Raw genomic sequence first — 23,639 nt, forward strand, 5'->3', positions numbered from 1 at the left:
ACAGCTGTGATTTGGGTGCAGGCAGCGCTCCTCCCTTCTCCTCCTGTGGTTGTGCTTGACTGTCCATCACAGCACGAGTCCAATATGTGTTGTCTGAGCGTCTTTTAATTCGACTGTTAAAAACGCCAGAGTTGTGAAAGCTTTCTTCAACCTCACGAAATCAATTACTGACTCATCATCTCAACTCAGGCTGACGGCTGACTTTTTCACAGCATCTGTTCTCAAACAACCCCAGAAGGGTGTAGAGACTCCAGGACTGAGCAGCACGTTCATTTAAATGGTGAAATCAACCAGGAAGATGCAGCGAGAGAGATCCAGGACCTGGATTTAGTCATAAACGTCTGGAGGTTCAGACTTTCCCTTTGGTTGGAGTGAAAACTAATCAGTCATTTTAAACCACATGAGGTAGAAGTGACTTAGCCTCATGGTCTCATCAGTTCACTTCATCCACACAAACATTTTATATCGGGAGCATCAAACTATTTTAGTTCATGGCCACACACACACAGCCTCAGAATCAAATGGTCTGGATTTGTAAAATGATAATAGAACTTATAAATAACAAATATGGGTTACTTTTTGTTTTGAAAAAAAGGATTTGCTTAAAGGAGTCATCACCTGGTATTGTCGGGTGTCCAGTCTCCCCTAGATTGTGTTTGAATCAATTCTTAAAATTAGTAAAAAGAAAAAAGAGTCAAACATGGAGCTTTTTCATACTGAAACGTCCTCCCAACAGAGTCCAAACCAGGTTTCCACTGATACGATGTTCGCTGTGTGTTGGTTGGCCAGAGGAACTGTACATCAAGGCCATAGCATAGCAGCCTTTTAGCTACACGAATAATGACAATAAAAAAGGATTGTGGGGCCGTCCACAAACATCCACGCCGCAGAGCAGCACACCCACGGGTTTAAAATGAAACACGGTCATTTAAAAATACACATCAGCTTCAATGTTTACAGTCCCGTTAGCAGCTAACTGCTAACTGCTAAATTGAAGAGAGGTGGGTTTATATCAGCCTCCTGTAGGGACGATGGTCACAGAGCACAACCTAAATATCTGATTGGAGCCATTCTGCTTTGAACAAAGAGCCCAAATAAAACAACTCAGCCACTTTCAAACTTTAGATTTAGTTTCAACTGAAATTCAACACCAAGATTCATGTTTTAACAAGGAGCAAAGAGATTTCCAGGTGATGACTCCTTTAAATATCCTCACATTTATATCTTTTTACAAAACCTCAGCAAGTTAACCCTTAACAAAGACTAATGCAATTTAAACAAAGTTCAAAACTCAGTGTGTTTGCTGCTCACAGTTCCTCTGTGTGCGATTATATTGTCTCTTCAATTAATTTTCACAAAATCCTGCTGACAATGTTCGTCAGCACGTCGACGTCACAGCAAGATGCTTCATTCCATTTAAAAAAGTTCCTTTCAATGACTCATCAAATATGTCTTCGGTTTTAACTTTTACACTTTGTTGTCCTAAAGTGTTTGAGAGACAGGTCTCCGGACTCAAGTAAACAATCTGAGTCATGTTCTACTCTGATTTCACCTCAAATCAATAGAAAAGAAATGGACACAATGGAGGATTTGAACTTTTTGAGATTTTAGTTCACTTCCATATAAAAAGTACACACACTGTACAGTAATTGCAAACATTTACCTGTCGGCACAATTCAACTGCTGTGTCTTCACTGACGTCTTAATTAAACCCACCGCGGCTCAGCAGACAGAGTTCCTCAGGAGGCTGTGACTTCTTATCCAGCCATCATGTAAATATACACACTGTATAAATAAAAGTCGTACAAATAATAAATTAAGAGTGAGATCCTGGACGACTGAAGCAATACTTTCAGGCTACAAAAGCAAAGAGCTGCGTGTTGAAAGAAGTGCAGGCGCGAGTTCACAGGTGGACATTCTGGGACTGGTTAAGTACACAGATATAAATAAAGAATGGGTAGAAAGTCAAGCTTCAAGGTATTTTCCATCTCTGCCCATGTCGACAGCCGGCGTATGGCTGTTATTACATCCTGGCCTGCGATTCACAGATTTATATAACTGCAGTAATCACAAAAGGAGGCGCAGGGTTTAGTTTGAGCAGAATAGGTCGGACACCCTGTATCTTCTTCAACTAAACTATGACAAAGTGCACTGGATAGGATAAATTAACACGCTCACGCACAAATGCACAGCACGACGTTCCATATTCACAACTGTGCTCACCACGGTGGGACAGGAGAAAACAACATGCTCCACAAAACAAGGGAAATGACAGCAAAGCACTGGGAAGAGAAGTTTGACACGAGCACGTCTGATCGAAGGGGAGGAGGGGTCTGATCAATATTGACTCTAGTAACAGACTAATCACACACTCACTAATACAACAACAGCACTTTCTCTCAGGGAGGCTGAGAAAACGGGCATTAATTCTTCTTCACTTCTCCACAGACATCTCCTCTCCACAGACTGAAGTCAATATCAGAACTTCCACTGAGGATGTATGAATGGAAACAGGGGGAGTTACAGTGTTTTGCACACTCTCTGCAAGGTCATTATTCTCAGCAACAAGCAGCTATTTCCCTTGCAATACTTTCCTTACATTATAATACGCTGGTAAAAAAAGGTCTGTTTAAATATGAAATCAATTAGGACGTCCCTTTTTTTCCTGCTCCTTCACAAAGTAAGAATGTATTTTGTTGTGACGAACAACGTTTGCCAGCATTAACTGAATGAAATTGCGACTGGCACTGCAAAGTCGTCATTAGCCTGTCATGCTAAATCCTTCACCCGTTCACAAAAGAGCCAGCAGCTTCAGTAAGCTACTGATGACGATGGGAATTTCCAAAGATGTGATAAGTTCTAACAGTCTCAGTCAAGTCCAGCTGGGACACACTGCTTCAGGTCTTCAGTGCACTTGTAAAGAAATGACACATGGAAACGAACTGTGAAACCCAGTGGAAGAACGGAACCAGTGCGTCTCTGCTGTGACTGTAAAGTCAAATCAGTTGTTCTGACATCTCTCAATTATAGAGACCATTTCCAAAGCCGCACAAGGAGCCCATTGAGCTGCCATACACATAAAATCTGTTTAGGTATAACACTGGCGAATAGTGGGTGACAAACAACCCACTGCAATTCAGAAAGGTCCAACGGAAGGCCATTCTGTAATTACTGCTTCGCACCGTTCACAAGCCTCACGTCTGCAGCCAAACTCTCAGCTGTGATTGAAGGTATAAGAGTTAAGAGTTCCATCCCACAACATCTCCATGTGTCCGATGTTCTTCACTCTGGAGGGATTACCAGTGAGCGATGCAGCGGTTCATCCCTCTGCAGTGAGTCTTCTCACTTCCTTGGAAGCAACGCCGCGAGTCTCTGCTTCTTGATTGGGAGGAAGTGGATCTCCTGGGAGCTGACCTTCTTCAGTTTAATTGCTCTGCTTTTGGAGACCTTCTTGAGGGGGTCGTTGGGGTTGTGCTGCTCCCCGTGGGACCCTGACGGCATGCCGTAGAGCTGCTGCAAGGACGCCCCCTGGCTGCCGTCCCGTTTGATGGAGAAGTTCTTGGTGGACACTCCTGAAAGGCCTTTGATCTTTCCGCAGAGGATGGCGGGGATCGCGTCTTTCACCGACACGATGACCTTGGCTGTCTGCGAGGTGCTGACGATCTCCAGGTTTCCGGCAGCGCTAAGAGCCGCCTCTTGGCCCATAGAGCTGGACCCGGGGACGCTGCTGTCAACCAGCCATTTGTGCTGCCGACTGAACTCCAGTGACGCCAGGCTTCCCAGGAGTTTGGAGTCCAAACTCTGAGTGCATTCAACGCCGAGAGACAAAGAAGTGCCACTTGTATCCTGCCCGGGCCGTAAAGCTGGTTCTCTTCCCATCGCCGCACATCGTTTTTTCACACCAGGCACTGACAAGTCGAGCACGCTGTCCTGTTGTGGACTGGGATATTCCTGTTTTGGTTCAACGGGACACGGCCGGACAGAAAGGTCCAGCGCCTGTCCATCTTCCAGAGGAAGACAGGATGTAGACACATATTGTGGCTGGAACGGGGCAGAGCATTTCCTTGTAGACAAAGGGGGAGAGGTAGTATCTTTTGGTGAAGTCTGAGTGCTTTTGCTCACAGTGCAAACCGGTTTTGGCATGTTCCCCTTGGAGTCATCGTTTAGAGGTACTGGTATGGGGATGGGGAGGGGAACCGGCAGAGGCACTGGCAGGGGAATGATGACCGGATAAGGGACTAGAAGTGTGGCTGGTGGGACCAGAGGGGCCAAAGGGGAGGTGTAAGGAGGTGTCAAGGGAGGAATGGGGAAGAACGGGGAGCCTGGGGACTGACAGGTGGACGCACCTGTCTGGGAAGGGAAGAGGTCCTGCAAGATGGCTGTGAATGCTGGATTCTGGAGGAGAGAGAGCAGGTTAGCATCCTGCATCTGTCCTGCTGACTTCTGCTCAGCGGCTGGAGGTAAACCAAACGTCAGAGGGTTCTGACACAGGATGTTGTTCTGGAGAGGCAGCTGTGGGCAGTTAGCAGTCTGAGGAATTGCAGAGGGATTCATGTGCTGGATGACTTGCTGGTCCAGCACCAAGGGAAGGGAAACAGGGCTTTGGCTCGCGATCAAGTAAGGCGACGCCCCCATCTGAGCAAGCTGAGGCGCGGCCGCTCCAGCCATCTGCAGGTGAATGGGCAGCATGAGTGGACTTTCTCCCAAACACACCGGGTGGAGTACGGTTGTAGCTACTTTGAGAGCCACTCCTCCAGGAGATTCAGAGGTGGGACTGACCACTGACGGTGCAGCAGTAGGCTCCATCAGGCCAGAGAGCCCCCCTTTGTCGCAGGACTCGGCTGGATTGAGTGGATTTATTCCATGTTCCTCTTTGCCGGTGACCTCTCCACCCCCCAACTCGGCGTTGCACACATCAGTTTGAGGCTGTGTCATGGTCCTTGACACGTCATCGTTACCCTCCATGATTCAGCCTCAGGAGTCAGTGGAAATCTTCATCAAGTGTTAGTGACAGGTCTCCTCCATTATTCTTGTTGGCAGCCCTGAAACACAGGAAAGAAGGTCTTCAATGATGAGAACTACCTTCTTACAATGCTTCAGGATATTTCTGATAAATAAATCAAATGCTATGAGCTGCTGAGTAATCTCAAATTTGTCCTCCTCTTCATGTTTGTCCAGAATAGATTGAGCAGGACTAAAGGGCAAGATAATCCATAAAAGTCGGGCTGAGATGGATGACAAACACTTACCCTATAATAAAAAGATGGAGGGAAGTGATTCACACTGGTCATACTTGCAGTGTTTATACATGATACAGATCAAAACAAGAACTACTACATACATCTGCCCACAGTAGGTGGTATCTAGGATATTTCAAAACCTGCATTTTCAACTTTCAAATGATCTGACTAACATTATTGTCTTTTTTCACGATCGTTTTTATTCTCTGTGTCTGATTTGCTCAGTGTCGGTGTTAGAGGGGCAGGTCACCTGCCTGAGCCGACAGCCAGAGAATCTCCCACACAGCAACTATCAAATAAGCATGTCTTTGAATTGTGGAAGAAGTCAAGATTACGTGTTGAAAAAGACACACAAGCACATGGAAAGAACCAAACATTCTGTTCATATGAGGCGGGAGTGCCAACCACTGCACCACATGCTACCAGGAATAAGTAGGTTTAAGAACTAAAAGTGATTATTCAGTCTTCTTTCTCATTTTAAGATGAGGATGAACAACCAATCACAGTGCGGTGATAAACATATATGCGATGTGTGGTTTCGAGACATGCAGCCTCACAAACTAAAGCACACTTTGTCTTTACATGTCTCTAGGGTAATACTGAAGTGTCTGAGCAGTGTTTAAAAAAAGATTTTTGAAGACATTAATTAAACCTCAAAAATGTTTTGCTGAATTACCAACAAGGAAAATCCTTTGTCGTCCCTCCGATCCTAAGGCAGTTCTGTTTCTATTCTGCTGCTTTGGTTCCCTGATTATAAACATACTGTAAAGGGCTCCCATCATGAGCACTCCCCTCCTCCACATGTCTCCTTTGCTTTAGCTGAAGAGCTTAAGCCTGGGGTAATAAGCCGTGTGCTGCTAGAGGGAGGGAAGCTTTTTATTAACAAGATCCAGGACCCCTGAGCTGAGATATCTGCATAGAAAGAGTCACCCAGAAGATGACGACCCAGTTTTTGACCGTTGATCCATCAAATAAGACAACATCTCAGTTGCTGTGGTGCTTTAATAAGCCTACGGTGTATTGGCTTTCCTCCTCACTACATGACACCTCCACACAACACATGTCCCGCCTGCACTGGCTGTCAACTCCCATCCATCCATGGTGATAAAACGTCTCCTGGGTGCCTGGAGAAACAATGCACCCAACGTGGACCAGGTCAATAATTCATACTGATGAGAGCACTGGAGAAAATCTTCACGTCTTTGAAACGAGGATATAAAAAAACAACTTCCTGTAACATATCAACAAAGCTTGCTCAACCTATAAAGCGCTAAACTCAATTAAGTGCATGCATGCAGTAACAATTTTCAAGTTAAAGTATGACACTTTTTCTTCATGCTTGTGTCCTTCATGTGGTGTTGGGTTGCCTCAGAGAGCAGAGAGAGGAGCCCTCAATCCCCCCGGGCTGCTTTTATATTGTTCTGTCGTATAGATGAGACATTGTAATGGGCCTCTGATGGATTACACAGAGGATTCTCCGGCCAGGCGGTCGGCTGATAATCTTGTCGTGGATTCATGCATGGAAAAGGTCTGGGAATTGTCCGCACCTTGGGAATACATCTTCTATAAGAACCCAATAAAAGCTTTAGTAGACTTACAGTTTGAAGCCGTGTTTTATATTTAGTGCTCAATGGTTCATTCATGCTTGTCTACAAGTGAGTTTCTGCGAGTAATAGTTTACTCAGACCAACATAAAACAGAGTTCCACATACTGGACCTACTGTATGTGCCACACACACTCACACACACACACACACACACACACACACACACACACACACACACACACACACACACACACACACACACACACACACACACACACACACACACACACACACACACACACACACACACACACACACACACACACACACACACACACACCATTTGGCATGAGTCTCTGTAAGTTTTTTGTTTGACACAGAAAAAACAATCAATGTTGTCCAAGGAGCTAAACTTTTCTTTTGTTCCTTTATCTGAGATGAAACAGAAGAAAATGCCGGCTCTGATATTCTAATTAAAGACAATGAATAGGAAACTCTAATGTATTCTATTTTTCCACTATTTGGATGCCACAGACTCAATTGCATACCAGGAAGTTTGAGGCAAGACATTTCCTGCTTGATAACGTGGTCATGAGTTCTGTGACACGATAACGCCGCCCTGCGCCTCCATGAAAGAAGTCTTTCATGGTTAAGATAGCCTGACTGTCGAAGGCGCCTAAAGTGGGGATGTTAACCCGACTAATGACGGCACTTAACTATGTTGAAAAAACGCTTTTAATGCATCAAGTTTATTTGAAAGAAAGTAGAGGATATTATTATCCAGTGAGCTGACGTCATGAGTGACATGTTGTTGGTCTCACCGCGGTCCGATCAGCTCACCGCTCCACTCCCTCTTCACTTGAGTCAGGAGGGAATCAGACAAGGGCACCAAACACGGAGCTAACCCGACTAGAGAACGAGCTCGTCTCTGGCTCTTTTTTATTTCTATGCTCTTTGACTCAGTGTCTTTATTTTGTCTCAGTGTTATCAGACAAAGTGACGGTCAAAGCAAGATGTCACATCAGCGTCAGGAGGTTACTGTTCAGCTGTTCCTCCCAGTGCGTTCTGTTTAAGTGAAATCACATCGTCTGCTTCCTTGTGGTCCAACAAAACAGATTAAACGTTACCAGCTCCCCCCGGCTACACATCACACCTTGTAAACAAGCCGGATACACAATGTAAAGCCACACTAAAGCACCAAACCACAACTGAAGAGTCTGAGAGTTGTCATTAAATTTAACATAACTCCATGTCTACAAATAGCTTCAAGGTAAATTGATTATTCTCCCTAAATTTAGCATAGTAACAGCATTAGTGTTTCTCACTTCGCCATGATAACAGGGTTTAAACATCAGGCATCAAGAACAGCTCGAGAGAGAATTCAATTTTTCATGAAATATGAGCTCATAGCATGCAGCACAAACTAAATTACAAACCCTCACATGTCTGAATGAATGCAGACGATCTTTGAAACACCAACAGCACTGGCAGCACATTTACATTCATAAATCTCACACGTCATCCTATAGGAGGTCTGTGTTCACAAGCCAGCAACAGCTAATTGAGTAAGTGGGCAAGAGGAGACCCAACAGAAAGCCGAATGAGATCCCTCCCCTGTCCCCGTTACTGTAATGATTTCCACATTTCCTCTTTTCCTTGGCTCATTGATGGAATGTACACGCCATAGTAAGTCAATAGCAGAGCGAAAACAACAACGCCTGAACTTCCCCTGCATTAAGCTGCACCGCAGATACATCACAGGGACCGCTTCTCGTCTATCTCCTCCTTGTTGTGGGTTTGATTTAGAGTTCGAACCAGAGGAAACAAAAGCAGTGGGGGGGGGGGGGCTGACGATGTAAAGGTCAGCGCCCTCGCCACCCCTCTGCTCCAATGGCCAATTACATCTCATTAGAGCGAGCGACGAGGCCTCATCACTGCTCTGACATCAGTGCAGATTATCTTTCATTTGGCTGGTTGTCCCCCAGCTGATCCCCTATCAAGCCACAATTCATAACAACAAACGAATGGCTGTGTGTAAACACTGGACACATACATTTCTGTTTGTTGTCAGGAACTCCAGCTCAATCATAATTTAAATCCTTTACATGACGGACTTGGACCACAAGGACACACATTTTGATGTGCGTTCACTGGGAACTTCATCATATTTGTACAATCAAAATAAATCAGAGAGAACAAGTTTACCACAACGTCTGCCTGTACGAGGACAACATTCACTTTCTGTTGTCAGAGATTTAATTCACTAATGTTTCTAACTTATTCCTGAGGGTGTACTTTACAGCGGTAAACAGTAGACACGTTATCTCACAACTAAATCACACAACAGTATTCTAGTGTATTACATTATAATATAATGAGCAATGCATCGAGAAACTCGCACAACAAATGAAAAACAGACTAATATTTGACTAATACGGCTACTTAGAACTAGAATGTTTCCACCGTTACATCTTTTTCAAATATATTGAATCATTATGTGATGAAAACAGTAAAACATCTGAATCTTTTGTTGAATGCTGACACTTTCAAAATAGCTAAATCACCATGTGGGGAGGAGTTTCCCTGGTGGCACTGAGGCTCCCCTGTAATCTAAACCCTGCCCATGGTCCTCCTTTACTGTGTTATAAACAGGAAAACTACTCAAAGCTGAAACTTATTTGAACAGGATATGTGGGACTAGACATAATCTGTAATATTTCTGCAGTTTTTTTAATATCAGGAAAAGTTTCACTTAGCCTCAAAAGGCCAAACAAAGAAACGATAACTGAATAAGCAAAACGTTGATTTCTTCTTAATTGTCTAAATACCAAAGAGAGACACCAGTACAGGTTTGGTATTTATCATTTCAGGGAGGAACCAAGTTTAACTGTTGATAATACAACCTTTGACATCCTTCAAATGCTCTCAGGAAGGGTCAGAGGTCAAATGGGATTACATGGGATTACAACACTGTAGTGCCAATCAATGGCGATACTCAATACTTTGTTTATTTACAAATGTTATAAGAATCTGTAGCTGCAATAAAAGACATTATGATCATTGAAAAATACTAACAATGCCAGTGATATATAAACAACGACTACTGCAGAGATCCTGTGTTTTCCTATAGGGCTGTGGTGCTGACCGCTCTGTGCTGCTCTTATTTCCACCTGTCACTGGATTATATTGCAATGGTGCGAGTAATTCAGTGTATTGACACAAATTACATGAGCCGTGTGTGTGTGTGTGTGTGTGTGTGTGTGTGTGTGTGTGTGTGTGTGTGTGTGTGTGTGTGTGTGTGTGTGTGTGTGTGATGCTCAGAGATCCTGAAGTGGATGAAGTGGTAGAAGATAGATGGATTGATATGTACAGCAGACATATGATCTGAACTGCTAAACGTTGACACGTGGTGCACAAGCTGAACTCTTGGCTTCACACTGAAACGTCCAGCTGGTCAGTCACAGCCTGGAGGCCCGACTGGGTCCAGTTTGCATGTTTCTCCAGTTCGCAGGTGGAAAACAGCAGGATGAACTCTGAGACTCACTGCAGAGCCTCACCACCTTCAACTGGACGAAGCAGATGCATGAAAAAAAGATGGACTTTGTAAATGAATAAATTACAAAACAAGGATAAATGCAGGGGGGGGGGGGGGGGGGGCTGCACGTGAAGCTGCAGCAGAGCTTACTGTAGGGTTCACGTGAGGATCGTTTCTCTTCCTCACAGCTCGTGTTTGTGTTACCTGTCCACACGCACGCACACGCGCGCGCGCGCGCACGCGCACACACACACACACACACACACACACACACACACACACACACACACACACACACACACACACACACACACACACACACACACACACACACAGGAGCCGGGATGAGCCCGGTCCTCCTCCATGTAGATTCCGGGGTTGGTGCGCGAGGCTCGCCTGACATTGAAAGCGGTGAACCGGGTCCTCGCGCAGAATAATAAGGTGATATTTCTGACGGCCCCCTTCACGCGCAGCTGGCTCACATTTAATAGACGAGCTCGCGCTGTCAGACCCTCAGCCATATTCACGTTAGAAGCTAGCTGCCTGCGTATCGCTCGTAAAACTGGAGAAAAAACGGCTTAAAAAAACTATATTTTTACGAACGGAGTGCGGGCACTGAGCTGAACTACTGCTGGTAATTTCAGGAGGAGAAATTAAAGCGAGACACCGCTTCAGCGACAGAAAGCGACGGGGAAAAGCCTTCGCTCCCCCCGTCTCATCTCCGATCCTTTAATGTAATTCTGCCATAAAAATGTCAAATTCTGCCACAAACACAGACATATACTCACCTTCCACACAGACGAACGCTCCAGCGGCTTCCTGCCAGGTCGCTCCCTCTCAAATATCAACCGATAGACCCGTAATACTTTACAAAAATAAATAGATAAGGCTGCTATTTATCTCTTCACTGCGGTGCCGTCAGAGCGACGAGAGACTGAAGCTGCGCACGCAGATCGTCAACGGGCCCCCCCACCTCCTCCACAGTCTCCCTTCCCCCTCCACCTCCTCCCCCTTCTCCACCTCCCCCTCCTCCTCCTTCCTCCTCCCATCCCTCTTCTACCTCCTCCTCTTCTCCCTCCTCCTCCTCCTCCTCCTCCTCCCCATCCCTCCTCTTCTTCCTCCTCCTCCACCTCCTCCTCCTCATGCAAAGTACACATCAAATGGATGTAAAATGAATAAATAGGAAAAGACAGTAGCCAACGGATGAGTAAACAGAATCAAGGTCTAAGCTTCACATGCATCAAATACTACAACCATTGTTGTGAGTCCCTGGTTCGAGTCTGGTTTGAAGTCCAGGTTCTAGTCCAGGTTGGATTCCAGGTTCTAGTCCAGGTTGGAGTCCAGGTTCTAGTCCAGGTTGGATTCCAGGTTCTAGTCCAGGTTGGAGTCCAGGTTCTAGTCCAGGCTATAGTCCATGTTGAAGTCAAAGTTCTAGTCCAGGTTGGAGTCCAGGTTCTAGTCCAGGCTATAGTCTATGTTGAAGTCAAAGTTCTAGTCCAGGTTCTAGTCCAGGTTGGAGTCCAGGTTAGAGTTTGGGTTCTAATCCAGGTTCTGGTACAGGTTGGAGTCCAAGTTCTAGTCCAGGTTCTAGTCCAGGTTGGGGTCCAGATTCTAGTCCAGGTTATAGACCAGGATAGAGTCCAGGTTCTTGTCCAGGTTGGAGTTCAGGTTTTAGTCCAGGTTCTAGTCTGGGTTGGAGTCCAGGTTGTAGTCCAGGTTCTAGTCCAGATTGGAGTCTGGGTTGAAGTACAGGTTGTAGTCCAGGTTGGAATCCAGGTTCTAGTCCAGGTTGGAGTCTGGGCTGGAGTCCAGGTTCTAGTCCAGGTTTTAGTCCAGGTTGGAGTCTGGGTTGGAGTCCAGGTTCTAGTCCAGGTTGGAGTCTGGGTTGGAGTCCAGGTTCTAGTCCAGATTCTAGTCCAGGTTGGAGTCAGTCGAGGTTCTAGTCCAGGTTTTAGTCCAGGTTTTAGTCCAGGTTGGAGTCTGGGTTGGAGTCCAGGTTCTAGTCCAGGTTCTAGTCCAGGTTGGAGTCTGGGTTGGAGTCCAGGTTCTAGTCCAGGTTCTAGTCCAGGTTGGAGTCCAGATTCTAGTCCAGGTTGGGGTCCACCAGGTTCTAGTCCAGGTTTGTAGTCCAGGTTCTAGTCCAGGTTGGAGCAGGCTGAACCCTGGACAGGAAACACGATGACACATATTCACATCTACAGGCAGTTTAAGAGTAAAACGGTTCTAATCTGTGTTTGAAATGATTGAGGAAATGTGTCCCTGTATGTTTAATAATTACATGTTAGAGTCAATCAACCTGTAATTCATGTTTTATAATGAGAAAGGAAACAAGAAGCCATGAAGCCACAAGAAGAACATGCAAACTCTACACACAAAGGTATGGACTCAAACTGGGGAGATCGATGTAAGGCAGGGCGACCAAACCTGAAAGAACTGGGGGCTACAGCAGGTTATTGCAGTTCAAAAAAAGATCACATCCATCCATCCATTCATCCACCCACCGTTGTCCATCCATCAACTGTCCATCCATCCACCCACTCATCCATCCATCGATCCTTCCATCCATCCACCGTCGTCCATCCATCAACTGTCCATCCATCCACCCACTCATCCACCCATCCATCCATAAACTGTCCATCCATCCACCCACTCATCCATCCATCCATCCATCCATCCATCCATCCATCCATCCATCCATCCATCCATCCATCCATCCATCCATCCATCCATCAACTGTCCATCCATCCATCCATCAACTGTCCATCCATCCATCCATCCATCCATCCATCCACCATCCATCCATCCATCCATCCATCCATCCATCCATCCATCAACTGTCCATCCATCCACCCACTCACCCATCCATCCATCCATCCATCCATCCATCCATCCATCCATCCATCCATCCATCCATCCATCCATCCATCCATCCATCTATCCATCTATCAACCCACTAATCCACCCACTCATCCATCCATCAATCCTTCCATTCATCCATCCACCGTCGTCCATCCATCCATCCATCCATCCATCCATGCACCCACTCATCCATCTATCATCCATCTATCAATCCACCTACCTACCCATCCATCCATCCATCCATCCATCCATCCATCAATCCATCCATCCATCCATCCATCCATCAATCCATCCATCAACTGTCCATCCATCTATCAACCCACTAATCCACCCACTCATCCATCCATCCATCCTTCCATCCATCCATCCATCCATCCATCCATCCATCCATCCATCCATCCATCCATCCATCCATCCATCCATCCATCCATCCATCCATCCACCCACTCATCCATCCATCTATCATCCATCTATCAATCCACCTACCTACCCATCCATCCATCCATCCATCCATCCATCCATCCATCCATCCATCCATTCATCTTCTATACCTCCTTGTCCCGGCTCATGTCAGCCACTCACTCTCACATTCACAGTCACCAGTTACGTCACATGCATGTTGTTGGACAGTGGGAGGAAGACCCATGCACTCACAAGGAGAACATGCAAACTCCACAGAGAAAGGCCTGGTAGGTAATTGAACCGGAACCTTCTCACCAACTATGTTCCAGGTGCAACCAAAAGAGCATATTTAGTTCTCAAAATGTGTTAAATTTAATAATACAAAACTGTAAACAGTAGTTCATCCATTGAGAGCCCTGCTGGAGGTCACACTTAACCACTACATCATGAAAGTCCAGGCTGAGGTCCAGACTGAGGTCCAGACCGAGGTCCAGTTTGAGGTCCAGGTCCAGTCTGAGGTCCAGACCGAGGTCCAGTCTGAGGTTCAGTCTGAGGTCCAGACCAAGATCCAGGTCCAGTCTGAGGTCCGGACCAAGGTCCAGGTCCAGCCTGAGGTCCAGTCTGAGGTCCGCACCAAGGTCCAGGTCCAGACCAAGGTCCAGGTCCAGGTCCAGGTCCAGACCGAGGTCCAGGTCCAGGTCCAGTCTGAGGTCTAGACTGAGGTCCGGACCGAGATCCAGGTCCAGACCGAGGTCCAGTCTGAGGTCCAGACTGAGGTCCGGACCGAGGTCCAGGTCCAGGTCCAGGTCCAGGTCCAGCCTGAGGTCCAGGTCCAGACCGAGGTCCAGTCTGCGGTCCAGTCTGAGGTCCAGACCGAGGTCCAGGTCCAGACTGAGGTTTGTGTTTTTGGCTCAGCTGTTTCTTATCATAATTACACAGAATCTTTTTTGTCCATTAACTCTTAGAGTAAAAACACTTTAGATGTCAGATTCAATATTAAAAGTTTTCATCACTCAGATCTTTTGTTTTCTCGAAACTTTTAACACTGAAGAAGCAAATTAAAAAATAGAGACTCCATTTCAATGTTTTAATTCTAAAACCTTTGACATTGTCTGTACACACTGTAAACACTCAGAACAGAAGAACATATTAGTTTAGCCTCACGTCCTCAAAACAAATATTCTGATCGCAGAAGAAGATCTGATTGATTAGAATAATAGAAATAATCTGCATCCAGTATACAACTATTGGTATTGATTGACTCCCCAGACCCTCACCCTTCACTCCTGATGGAGACAAGTTCTAATGGTGAAATATTTACCACTATCCTGGAGTGACCGTTGCAGGACGTAAAGAAGACAAACATTTCATGCTTGTCGGTTCTCGTCCTTCTACACTTTGAAAACCTTTGGTCCCATAAAATTTATGATTGAATGAGTAGTGTAAAGACCGGAACGCTCTTAGTGTCCCTCGAGGGGACAACGACCAATTTTATTATATATATATATATATATATATATATATATATATATATATATATATATATATATATATATATATATATATATATATATATATATATATATATATATATATATATAAAGACATTTTTAAAGTGGCAAATCATTGAATTTAACTCATTAAAAAAGTGAACTAAACATTTCTTAGTAAAAATAATAATGATGATGATGATGACAATAATAATAATAATAATAATAATAATAATAATAATAATAATAATAATAATAATAATAATAATAATGATAATAATAATAATAATTGTGGTTAACTTTGTTTTAATATAAACAATATTTTGTGTAAAGATGTAATCACACCACATGACGAAGGGTAAAACTGGGTTTGTAAGTTTTCACCTGGTTATTCTCTGAGCGCTTTATGCCGGCGTTGGCCTCCTGAGCCGAGCCCTTATTGGCTGATGGGGTTTGGCAGCTGTGGATGTAGGTCTGGTAGAGAGCGGCCCGGTGAGCAGGGTCCCCAGGGTCTCCATATCAGCCCCAGCCAGCCTGCGGCTCTGCCTCGGGGCCCCCGGCCTCTCATTGTTCCACCAGGAGGCTGTTTAATGCTCTATAATGAGCCCCAGCGTATCCCCCGGTGGCACCAGGGGGACTTTGGTGTGGTTACCTCCTGGGTGTCCCTCCCCCTCCCCGCCAGCATTGCTCACTGGAGGAAATGCAGCCAGGTTCAGAGCTGAATGTGTTCTTCATGTGCTGCTCTCCTAAACCAAAGCTCAACCAATAAATACAACATGTTCTTTCCTCCAAGTGAAGCTTGAAAACCTTTTGCAGATGTTTTCGTCTTGGCTGCCAGTTCCTGGTTGTGCTGTGTGGATCTGCTCCAGTGGCTTCCTGATGATTCTCTGGTAAACTTACTGGGAAAATGTATCAGCAAACATGGACTCTACTCACTTGAAATACATTGGGTAATCTTCAGCCAATACTTGCTACTAACATACATGAGAGCTGTGTTTAGATGTAGGGAGAGTGGAAAGGTTAATAGTGTAAATAGATGTTTTGAGTTTATTTCATCCATAAAATATTGAGCTTTTCAAAGGCCCTACAAACTCATTATTTAGTATTAGTAACAGCAGTGCCGATCCATCAGCAGTAAAAAGCGCAACGACTTTTATATCAGTGAGATGGTTTTATTTTCATATCTTATTATATTTCGTAAATTGACTTTCGTGTATTGTGAACTTTACCGCTGGAGGAGCCTGGCGATGAGTTTAATGCTCCGTCACATTCAACCATTGACTCGACTGGGACCCATTCACAGTTCAGTCTTTAGCCCAGTTGATCAAACCACCAACATTATAATTCAAAAACAATTTGCCCGAGGAGCTGAACCACAACCACGCCTTCTGAATTCTGCAATTGGCATAATTGTTACACTCACGGTTTTGCACTGAAGCTCATGTCATCATTTTAATTGGTCTGTTTTGCCCCCCTCCCCCACTCAATCTCTGCAGCGCCCCCTAAGGGAGGCACGCCCAGACCTTTGTGAAACACCGATACAGACCACTGTCATTGTTTTCTAATATGCATAAAACCACCGCAACACTGATTCCCACCAAAACCTCGAAACAAAAGAAAAATCACTCATTTTGAATGATTATCGAATATCAATATGATCGCGGATCTTTCGGTACTTCTCGCACTTGTTGGTATGCCGAATAATTTCTTCAAAAAAACAAACAAACAAATAAATAAATAATGTGTATTAAGACATTTCCCTCCATTTCACTGCAGTTTTGCGCCGTGTTATGAGTCAGCATGAAAGAAGAAACGGTTTTGAATTGACTCCATGTGTGCTGAGCTTCATGTTTGATTTGGATCCAGAAAGACTCTCTGTGTTCATGTGTTCATGTGTTCATGTGCTCATGTGTTCATGTGCTCACATGTTCATGTGTTCATGTGCTCATGTGTTCATGTGCTCATGTGTTCATGTGTTCACGTGTTCATGTGTTCACGTGTTCATGTGTTCATGTGCTCACGTGTTCATGTGTTCATGTGCTCATGTGTTCATGTGCTCATGTGTTCATGTGTTCACGTGTTCACGTGTTCACGTGTTCACGTGTTCATGTGCTCATGTGTCCATGTGTTCATGTGTTCATGTGTTCATCAAAAGATGACTTTGAAGCAAATTGCCTCGTGAGCATGTTTGGAGGAAAAGAGCTACGACTGCAGGACAATAACACACCAACACAGCGGCTCCTTGCCGCTGGTGAATTATTCATTGACAGAGAGGGAGGGGCAGTCGACAGGAAGAACCTCCAGCTCAGGCGGGTTTGTACAGTGTGCTAATCGTCTGATTGATAATAACATGCTGCCCGAACATATTTAAAATGTTTTACGCAGGCAAATGTCACGCAGACTATCAAGCCACAACACGTGATTAAACATGAGGCGAAACAAACGGTGAAGAAATAACTGAACAGCAAATGTATCCGTATGATTTGATCGCCGCTCTCGTCTAAACAACATTGTTTGAATGAGATTATAAAAAGGTCAAAGCTAAAAACAAGAAGGGTGGGCTCGCAGCTGCAGACACAATATCTCACGATAGGAAGTTAAATGTCAGCGTTTATCAGTCAAAGTGTCATTTGAAGCAGAAGCTAATGGTTTGTTCAAGGACATTTGTTTACGTCAACAAGCTATCGAGCAGCTACGCAGTGAAACGGCCGACAAACTCCTTTAAGGTCGAGAGATTATGTGGCGAGGTCTTTGGGGAACTTTTAGTTGTTTAAGAAAATTCTCTCTGGACAGTTTCAACAACATAAACAAAATCCCCCCGGCGTTCGAGGAGAGGAGTTCATTGAATTCACGTGACAGTAGCAGATGTCAGAGTACCTGGAAATCAAGGTTCTTTCTACAAAAACCCTTCTGAACAGGCAACGGAAACTTTATCTATGCTTTTCTTTAAACAAACAAACAAATAACTAAAGTAGAACGGACACCCAGTAGAGCGCAGGCGTCGCCAACGCCACGTTTGTTTGCAGAGCCGAGTTCGCGTCGCTAGCATGATCGCTATTAGCTCATATCACTGACGACTATCCTCTCGGGAAGCCATCCCGGTGTGAAACACTGAACACGTCTCCATGGCAACAGACGCCATGAGGTGCCGCTCTCACCCGCTTTGTATCGGAATATTTTCTGGGTTTTTTTAGTTTTAGATTTATTCAGAAACGGTGAGTCGTTAACGTCCCGAAATCTAATCAATTAGTCCTTGAATGATGAAAAATCCTCCTGAAAAGTTAGTAAATACATACATACATACATACATACATACATACATACATACATACATACTAATCAATAAATAAATGTGAGGAAAACATAACCTTCTCGGCCAAGTTCATTGGTAATAATAAAATAATAAATAAATCACTTCACCCTCCTACTTTTCAAACGGTTGTGTTTCACACAGTCTCTAACGTCTGAAGGTCAGCGCAATGTAAGAAGTGACGTGTCGATTCTTTGGGCGTTCTTGTCGTTCAGAGACTGAGATGAAGGAGCTGATGGGCCTGTACGGTGCGGTATAGTGGCACTGTGCTGCCGACGCAGCCACGGGGCAGATGATGACACAAAGCCTGCTGCATAACAAGCAGACGTCACTGAACCGCCACCGGGGGCAGGCAGCTCCTCGTGGTGAGACTCACTCTTGTTTCATTGTTCAGTTTGGGCACAAGACTCATATTCCAGCTGCGATACGTCCTGCACATTTCTCAAGAGCACAAAGTAGTTGATTTCAGCAGCCCTCCACCCTCCACCCTCCACCCTCCACCCTCCACACCAAGCCTTCCTGTCCCCCATGTTAATCAAGGTCAGGGGTCACGGGCACTGTGCCCGTCGGTTGGTTCCCACTTTGGGCTGACAAACAGTCCGGGGCTTTGTTTACCTTTTTTTTAATTCTTCACTCACAGTCTTAGCTCAGCTGACGTGCACCGGCTGGGAACAAGGCATTTTTGTCCTTCATGGCCTGTTTGATATTAGCCAGAGCGACAAAGGGAATCCGCACACTGGAGCCGCGGCAGCAGAGCAGGAACATCAGAAAACACAGACAGACGTCACACGGTCGAGGCAGCAGCTGAGCGCTGAGCGCACTGCCAAGAGAATAACATGATCAGATGCTCCCAAAATAATCTGACTCATACATCTGACACATAAAGAAGCTAATTCATATTTACATCCACCTTGCATTGAACTCCCCAGTGAAGCCGCTTCAGTGTGTCCATGCAGCTGAAGGACGCCCCCTGCTGTTTCTCTCTGAAACGTCACCCCACGTGATAACTGACTGCAGCGAACCAAAATTTAAAAAAGCCTAAATACATAAACATTGTGATTCAAAACAGATTATATATAAGCACTGAGAGATGATTCTATTTCAGATAAAACTATATTATAAAGCTATTTAGGCATCAGATTAACGTTTTTTGAAAAACATGATTCACATTAATTCTCCACAAAACCCCAAACAAATCTTTAATGACCTCAGGTTGTTGAAGCAAATATGTTTCTATTTCACTGAACTTCTGCTTACATGATCAGTCTGTGACATGAAAGGTGTCAGACTGTAAGTCACAGAAAGTCACAGAAACACTGAATTGAAGTTAGCGTTTGCCTGCTTCTTCTCCTCATTCGTTCATCTTGAGCAAGAGATTGAACTCTAATAACGATTGAAAGTATTTCTGAGAAGGGTTGAAGCTGATTAAAAGACGCAGAGAAAATTAAAGGAATTATATGAAACGGTGAAGTTTATTCTTCTTCTTTTTTCAAGGGGTTGGATAAATTTTCCTAGATGACTTAAGAGCTAAGTAAAATGAAATGATGAGTGAGGGTTAACAATGTAAAATTAGAAAATAAGTACAAAAGGACGTGAGACATCTTCAATGCAGTCACATTTATTTGTCTTTTTATACACTTTTGCTAAGCAGCATGTTGTGCTCGCAGTTGGCTTTGACAGGGTTTACTATGGGATTTCCACAACGCTTACTAAAAAATAAATACAAGACAAAAGTGTTCCACATCTCAAAAATATACAAAGGTTCAAAATTAATGTAAACTTTCAAAACATGTTGCTTTTTTTTGTTTACAGAAGAAATGATTCAAACAACCTTTGTGACAATTTCCAAAAAGTAATTGTATTTACACATTTGTACAAAAAACAAACAAACAAACAAACAAACAAACAAACAAACAAACCCAAAGCTGCTACCTACAGTACAGTATGTAGAACTGAAGTCCAGATGAAATGCATTAGCCATCCTGTGGTACTTCTTTAGTACAAGTTTGTGTTTTCAAGAATGATTCAGTCCAGTAAACGCAGAGAGCAAAACAGCTGGATGTCACTAACGTGTGTGCGTGTGTGTGTGTGTGTGTGTGTGTGTGTGTGTGTGTGTGTGTGTGTGTGTGTGTGTGTGTGTGTGTGTGTGTGTGCGTTTACTCCACTCCTGAAGTTATAGCCAAGGAAAGTAAAACAGTAAGGATCTATAAATAACTCCAGGTACAGCAAGAGACTAGAGAAACTTCACAAATATCACTTTATCAGTGCAAAAAAAAAAAAAAAAAAAAAAAAAAAAAGACAAGAAGAAATGTAAGTAAAGGTTGGAATGAAGGTTCACAGACTTAACTCTTTGTGTACCCTGTTCTATGTTATTGCATCTGTACGGAGCGTCGTAAGGCCAAATGGGAGTTGGTTTATAGACAGAGTACCTATGAAACGTTGCGGCAGGGATTCTGTCTGCTTTGCATAAGAGCTCAGTACTATTACTCCAATAGGAACTGCATACTTCAAAAAACAGCTGTGAATACACGGGGGCATGGAAACGGCCGGGGAGAGGCGAGGTCTGCGGTTCACCTCTCGTGTCTCTGGGCCTCTCGTCTCTGATAACCAGTGTCTCACATAAAATCTGCCTCTCATAAACAAAATAAGCATCTCGATATAATCTGTTACTAAAAATACCGGCCAGTCGTTGCATACTTTCAGGTTATTTAAAGGTGTTTTTAAAGTGAATCAAAGCGCCGCACTGAGGTTCTCTGCATCTGCTACAAAAATAAATATATTTAGATTGTTTGGCCACTCAGGAAACCGGAGGACTGGGAGGAGGACTGAAGAGCTTCGGGTACAAAAACAGTAAAATCCTGGAACTTCTCTGATAATCACGTCCACTGTCAAAAACTCAAACACCACCTCGGGTTGTCACTGAGCGTTCCAGTTGTCCTCAGAACCAGGAATTGCAAAAAGCTTTACTTGTTAAAAACCCGTCTGCTCAAAGGTACGACATGTACTCTAAAGTGATGCTGCCGAGCGGCGTTCACTTCCTGCTGAGTCGTCAGAAGTCTTTCCTCTCAAACTCCTCTCACTATTGTTTCCTGTGTTTTTATTTTTTTCTCTGTTAACTTAAATTTTCTCTTGATTCCACCTGAAATGTAATAATTTTCTCTTCTTCTGAAACATTTGATGGCTCGTGTCCGGCAGAGCACACAGTTTAAAGTGTCTCTGTACCAGAGGGAGTACAAACTTTGAATACTTTGAACTCTCAGAAATACTGAAGATGACCAAATCTGAAGCACCTCCCTTCTGGTTTGAAGTAATTTCCATGGTATTGTGTTTATTTAGCCACAGAAAAGACAAATCATTCTGTCTCTGTGTTTCCAGGAAATATATTGTCATGTTAGTATTTGTTATCACAAAGAGCCAGCTGTGTTCTTTTTTCATATGATATGAAATGTCAGAATTATTCTGTTCACCCGTCACGCCACAACTCAGTGTTAAAGGGAAAGTGATGTCATTTTGAATTCGGAGTTCCGAGACAACTGGAACGCAGCACGAGAGTCGACCTGCTGCTGCGTCGCTTCACCGTCTCCCGCCGAGTAAAATAAGGCAGTACTGATCCTCCTGAGCACTTTCCGCTGTCTTTGCCTCTTTCAACAATACGCAAACACACCGAGTCAGCAAATCAATAAATGACCAGTTTCTTTATTCTTTAAAATCACGAGACCCCGTCGTTCTCCCGCCGCTCTCCTAATTCACCGCCTACAACTTTAAAAAAATAAATCACCTTTTCACTTCCCACGTGAACCCCTGCTGCCTCCTCGCCTCCCGGGATTGTCCACAACGGTGCCGAGCTTTCTCATTTAGTCTGAGGAGTAATAGTGAATTCATTATGGGCTTTAAAAACGGAGTCAGTGGGACGTCATATAAAAGGCCGTTGTGCTGCAGGTGTCAGATCCAAGATTCACATTTTCAGTTCGAGGTGGACGTCACAGGGCTTTAAAATGACCTGCTGCAACCAGCTGGAGGACTGTGTGTGCTTGCATAGGTATTCACAGAATACAAACAGTTCAGACTGGATTTTTCTAACTTGTAAAAGGGGAATTTGTACAAACGGTATAAGAAATGGGATTAAACATCAGTGAGGAGAAGCGGGGCGGAAGGAGGGAAAGTCATCAGCTGAGCCACGCGTGCATGGCTGTGGGAAATGTGCTTTTTAAAAAAAAAAAAAAATCCTAAGTTCTGAATGGGGAGTTTCTTTTTTTCCTTTTAAGCGTCATGATTGTTCACAGAATACAATTGTAAACAAATCTGATCAAATGCCATCTGTGTGTTTCATATAGTTAAGTTCTTTAGAAATACAGTTTGTATGAAACAGCTAAAATTGTTTCCACAAAAAAACAAAAACTAAAATCATAAAAATTTAACCACAGTTACTAGACTTATGACCTAACGTTTTAACTCCAGAGTAACCTCATTACCTCTGCTGCTCTTGCTGCGTTTCATATATATTATATTTCATTCTGGTCCATTTGTCTTGGCTGGAAACTGCCAACATGCCCGTACCTCTGCGTTTCCTACGTGGAGCCCTGAGACGAGCGCTCGTCATGAGGACTCCCGTCGGAGTTCTCCGTCTCGCCCTCAGAGATGGCCTGCATGGGCGCCGAGTACAGCCGGCTGCGCACGCCGTAGCGGCTGCTGTTGGCAGGCGGGGGGATCCTGGAGCGTCCCTGCCTGGAGGTGGCAGACGAGGCTTTCAGGGAGAAGCCCTCGGTGTTGGCTTTGGGGTAGGGGCTGCTGGAGAGCTGCTCCTGTCCGGACTGCTCCTCCGGCCGTCCGGGCGACTCCGTCAGAGAGTCTCCGGGGGATTTGGGGGCGACGGGACTCTTGAGGATCTCTGTGGCCGACATGCGGTAACTGGAGTCTGAGCGGCTTCCCTTTTTGAGCAGCAGCAGTTTGAACTCCTCGTTGGAGGTGCTTGACTTCTTGGCGTTCCTGTAGATTGGACCGGAGACCCTCTGCGAGGCCGGGGGGGTCGCCGCGGGGGAGACAGAGGAGGCGGGCGGGGGGGAGGAGGAGGAGGAGGAGGAGGAGGAGAAGGAGGAAGAGGAGGAGGAGGAGGAGGAGGAGGGGGGAGACACCATGGAGACCGGGGAGCTGACTGCGCTGCTGGGTGGCGTGTTCCCCGAAGCAGCCCCGAGACGGTTCCTCACACCCAGCTCGGAGGAGTCCTTCCTCCCCAACACTTTCCTCTTGGACCTGCGA

At 44.8% G+C, this 23,639-nt stretch overlaps 2 protein-coding genes across 2 annotated transcripts in view; both read right to left on the reverse strand.

Moving 5' to 3' along the window:
* Positions 1 to 1,584: 1,584 nt before the first annotated feature.
* Positions 1,585 to 11,250, reverse strand: rai2 (retinoic acid induced 2). The gene is made up of 2 exons (XM_080473184.1): positions 11,111 to 11,250; positions 1,585 to 5,042 (listed from the first exon to the last, which is right to left on the reverse strand). Exon 2 carries the CDS (start codon positions 4,963 to 4,965, stop codon positions 3,343 to 3,345), a length of 1,623 nt encoding a protein of 540 aa, XP_080329310.1. The 5' UTR covers positions 4,966 to 5,042; positions 11,111 to 11,250; the 3' UTR covers positions 1,585 to 3,342.
* An 8,741-nt stretch (positions 11,251 to 19,991) lies between these two features.
* nhsa (Nance-Horan syndrome a (congenital cataracts and dental anomalies)) overlaps positions 19,992 to 23,639 on the reverse strand; it is a 73,242-nt gene continuing 69,594 nt past the window's right edge. Inside the window, exon 9 of the mRNA XM_080472604.1 lies at positions 19,992 to 23,633. Within this exon, the coding sequence (XP_080328730.1) occupies positions 22,952 to 23,633 (682 nt within the window). The 3' untranslated portion in view covers positions 19,992 to 22,951. The remainder of the gene's footprint in view (positions 23,634 to 23,639) is intronic.

The sequence above is a fragment of the Lipophrys pholis genome (genome assembly GCF_963383615.2).
Source record: "Lipophrys pholis genome assembly, chromosome: 10".
NCBI classification, from domain to species: domain Eukaryota; kingdom Metazoa; phylum Chordata; class Actinopteri; order Blenniiformes; family Blenniidae; genus Lipophrys; species Lipophrys pholis.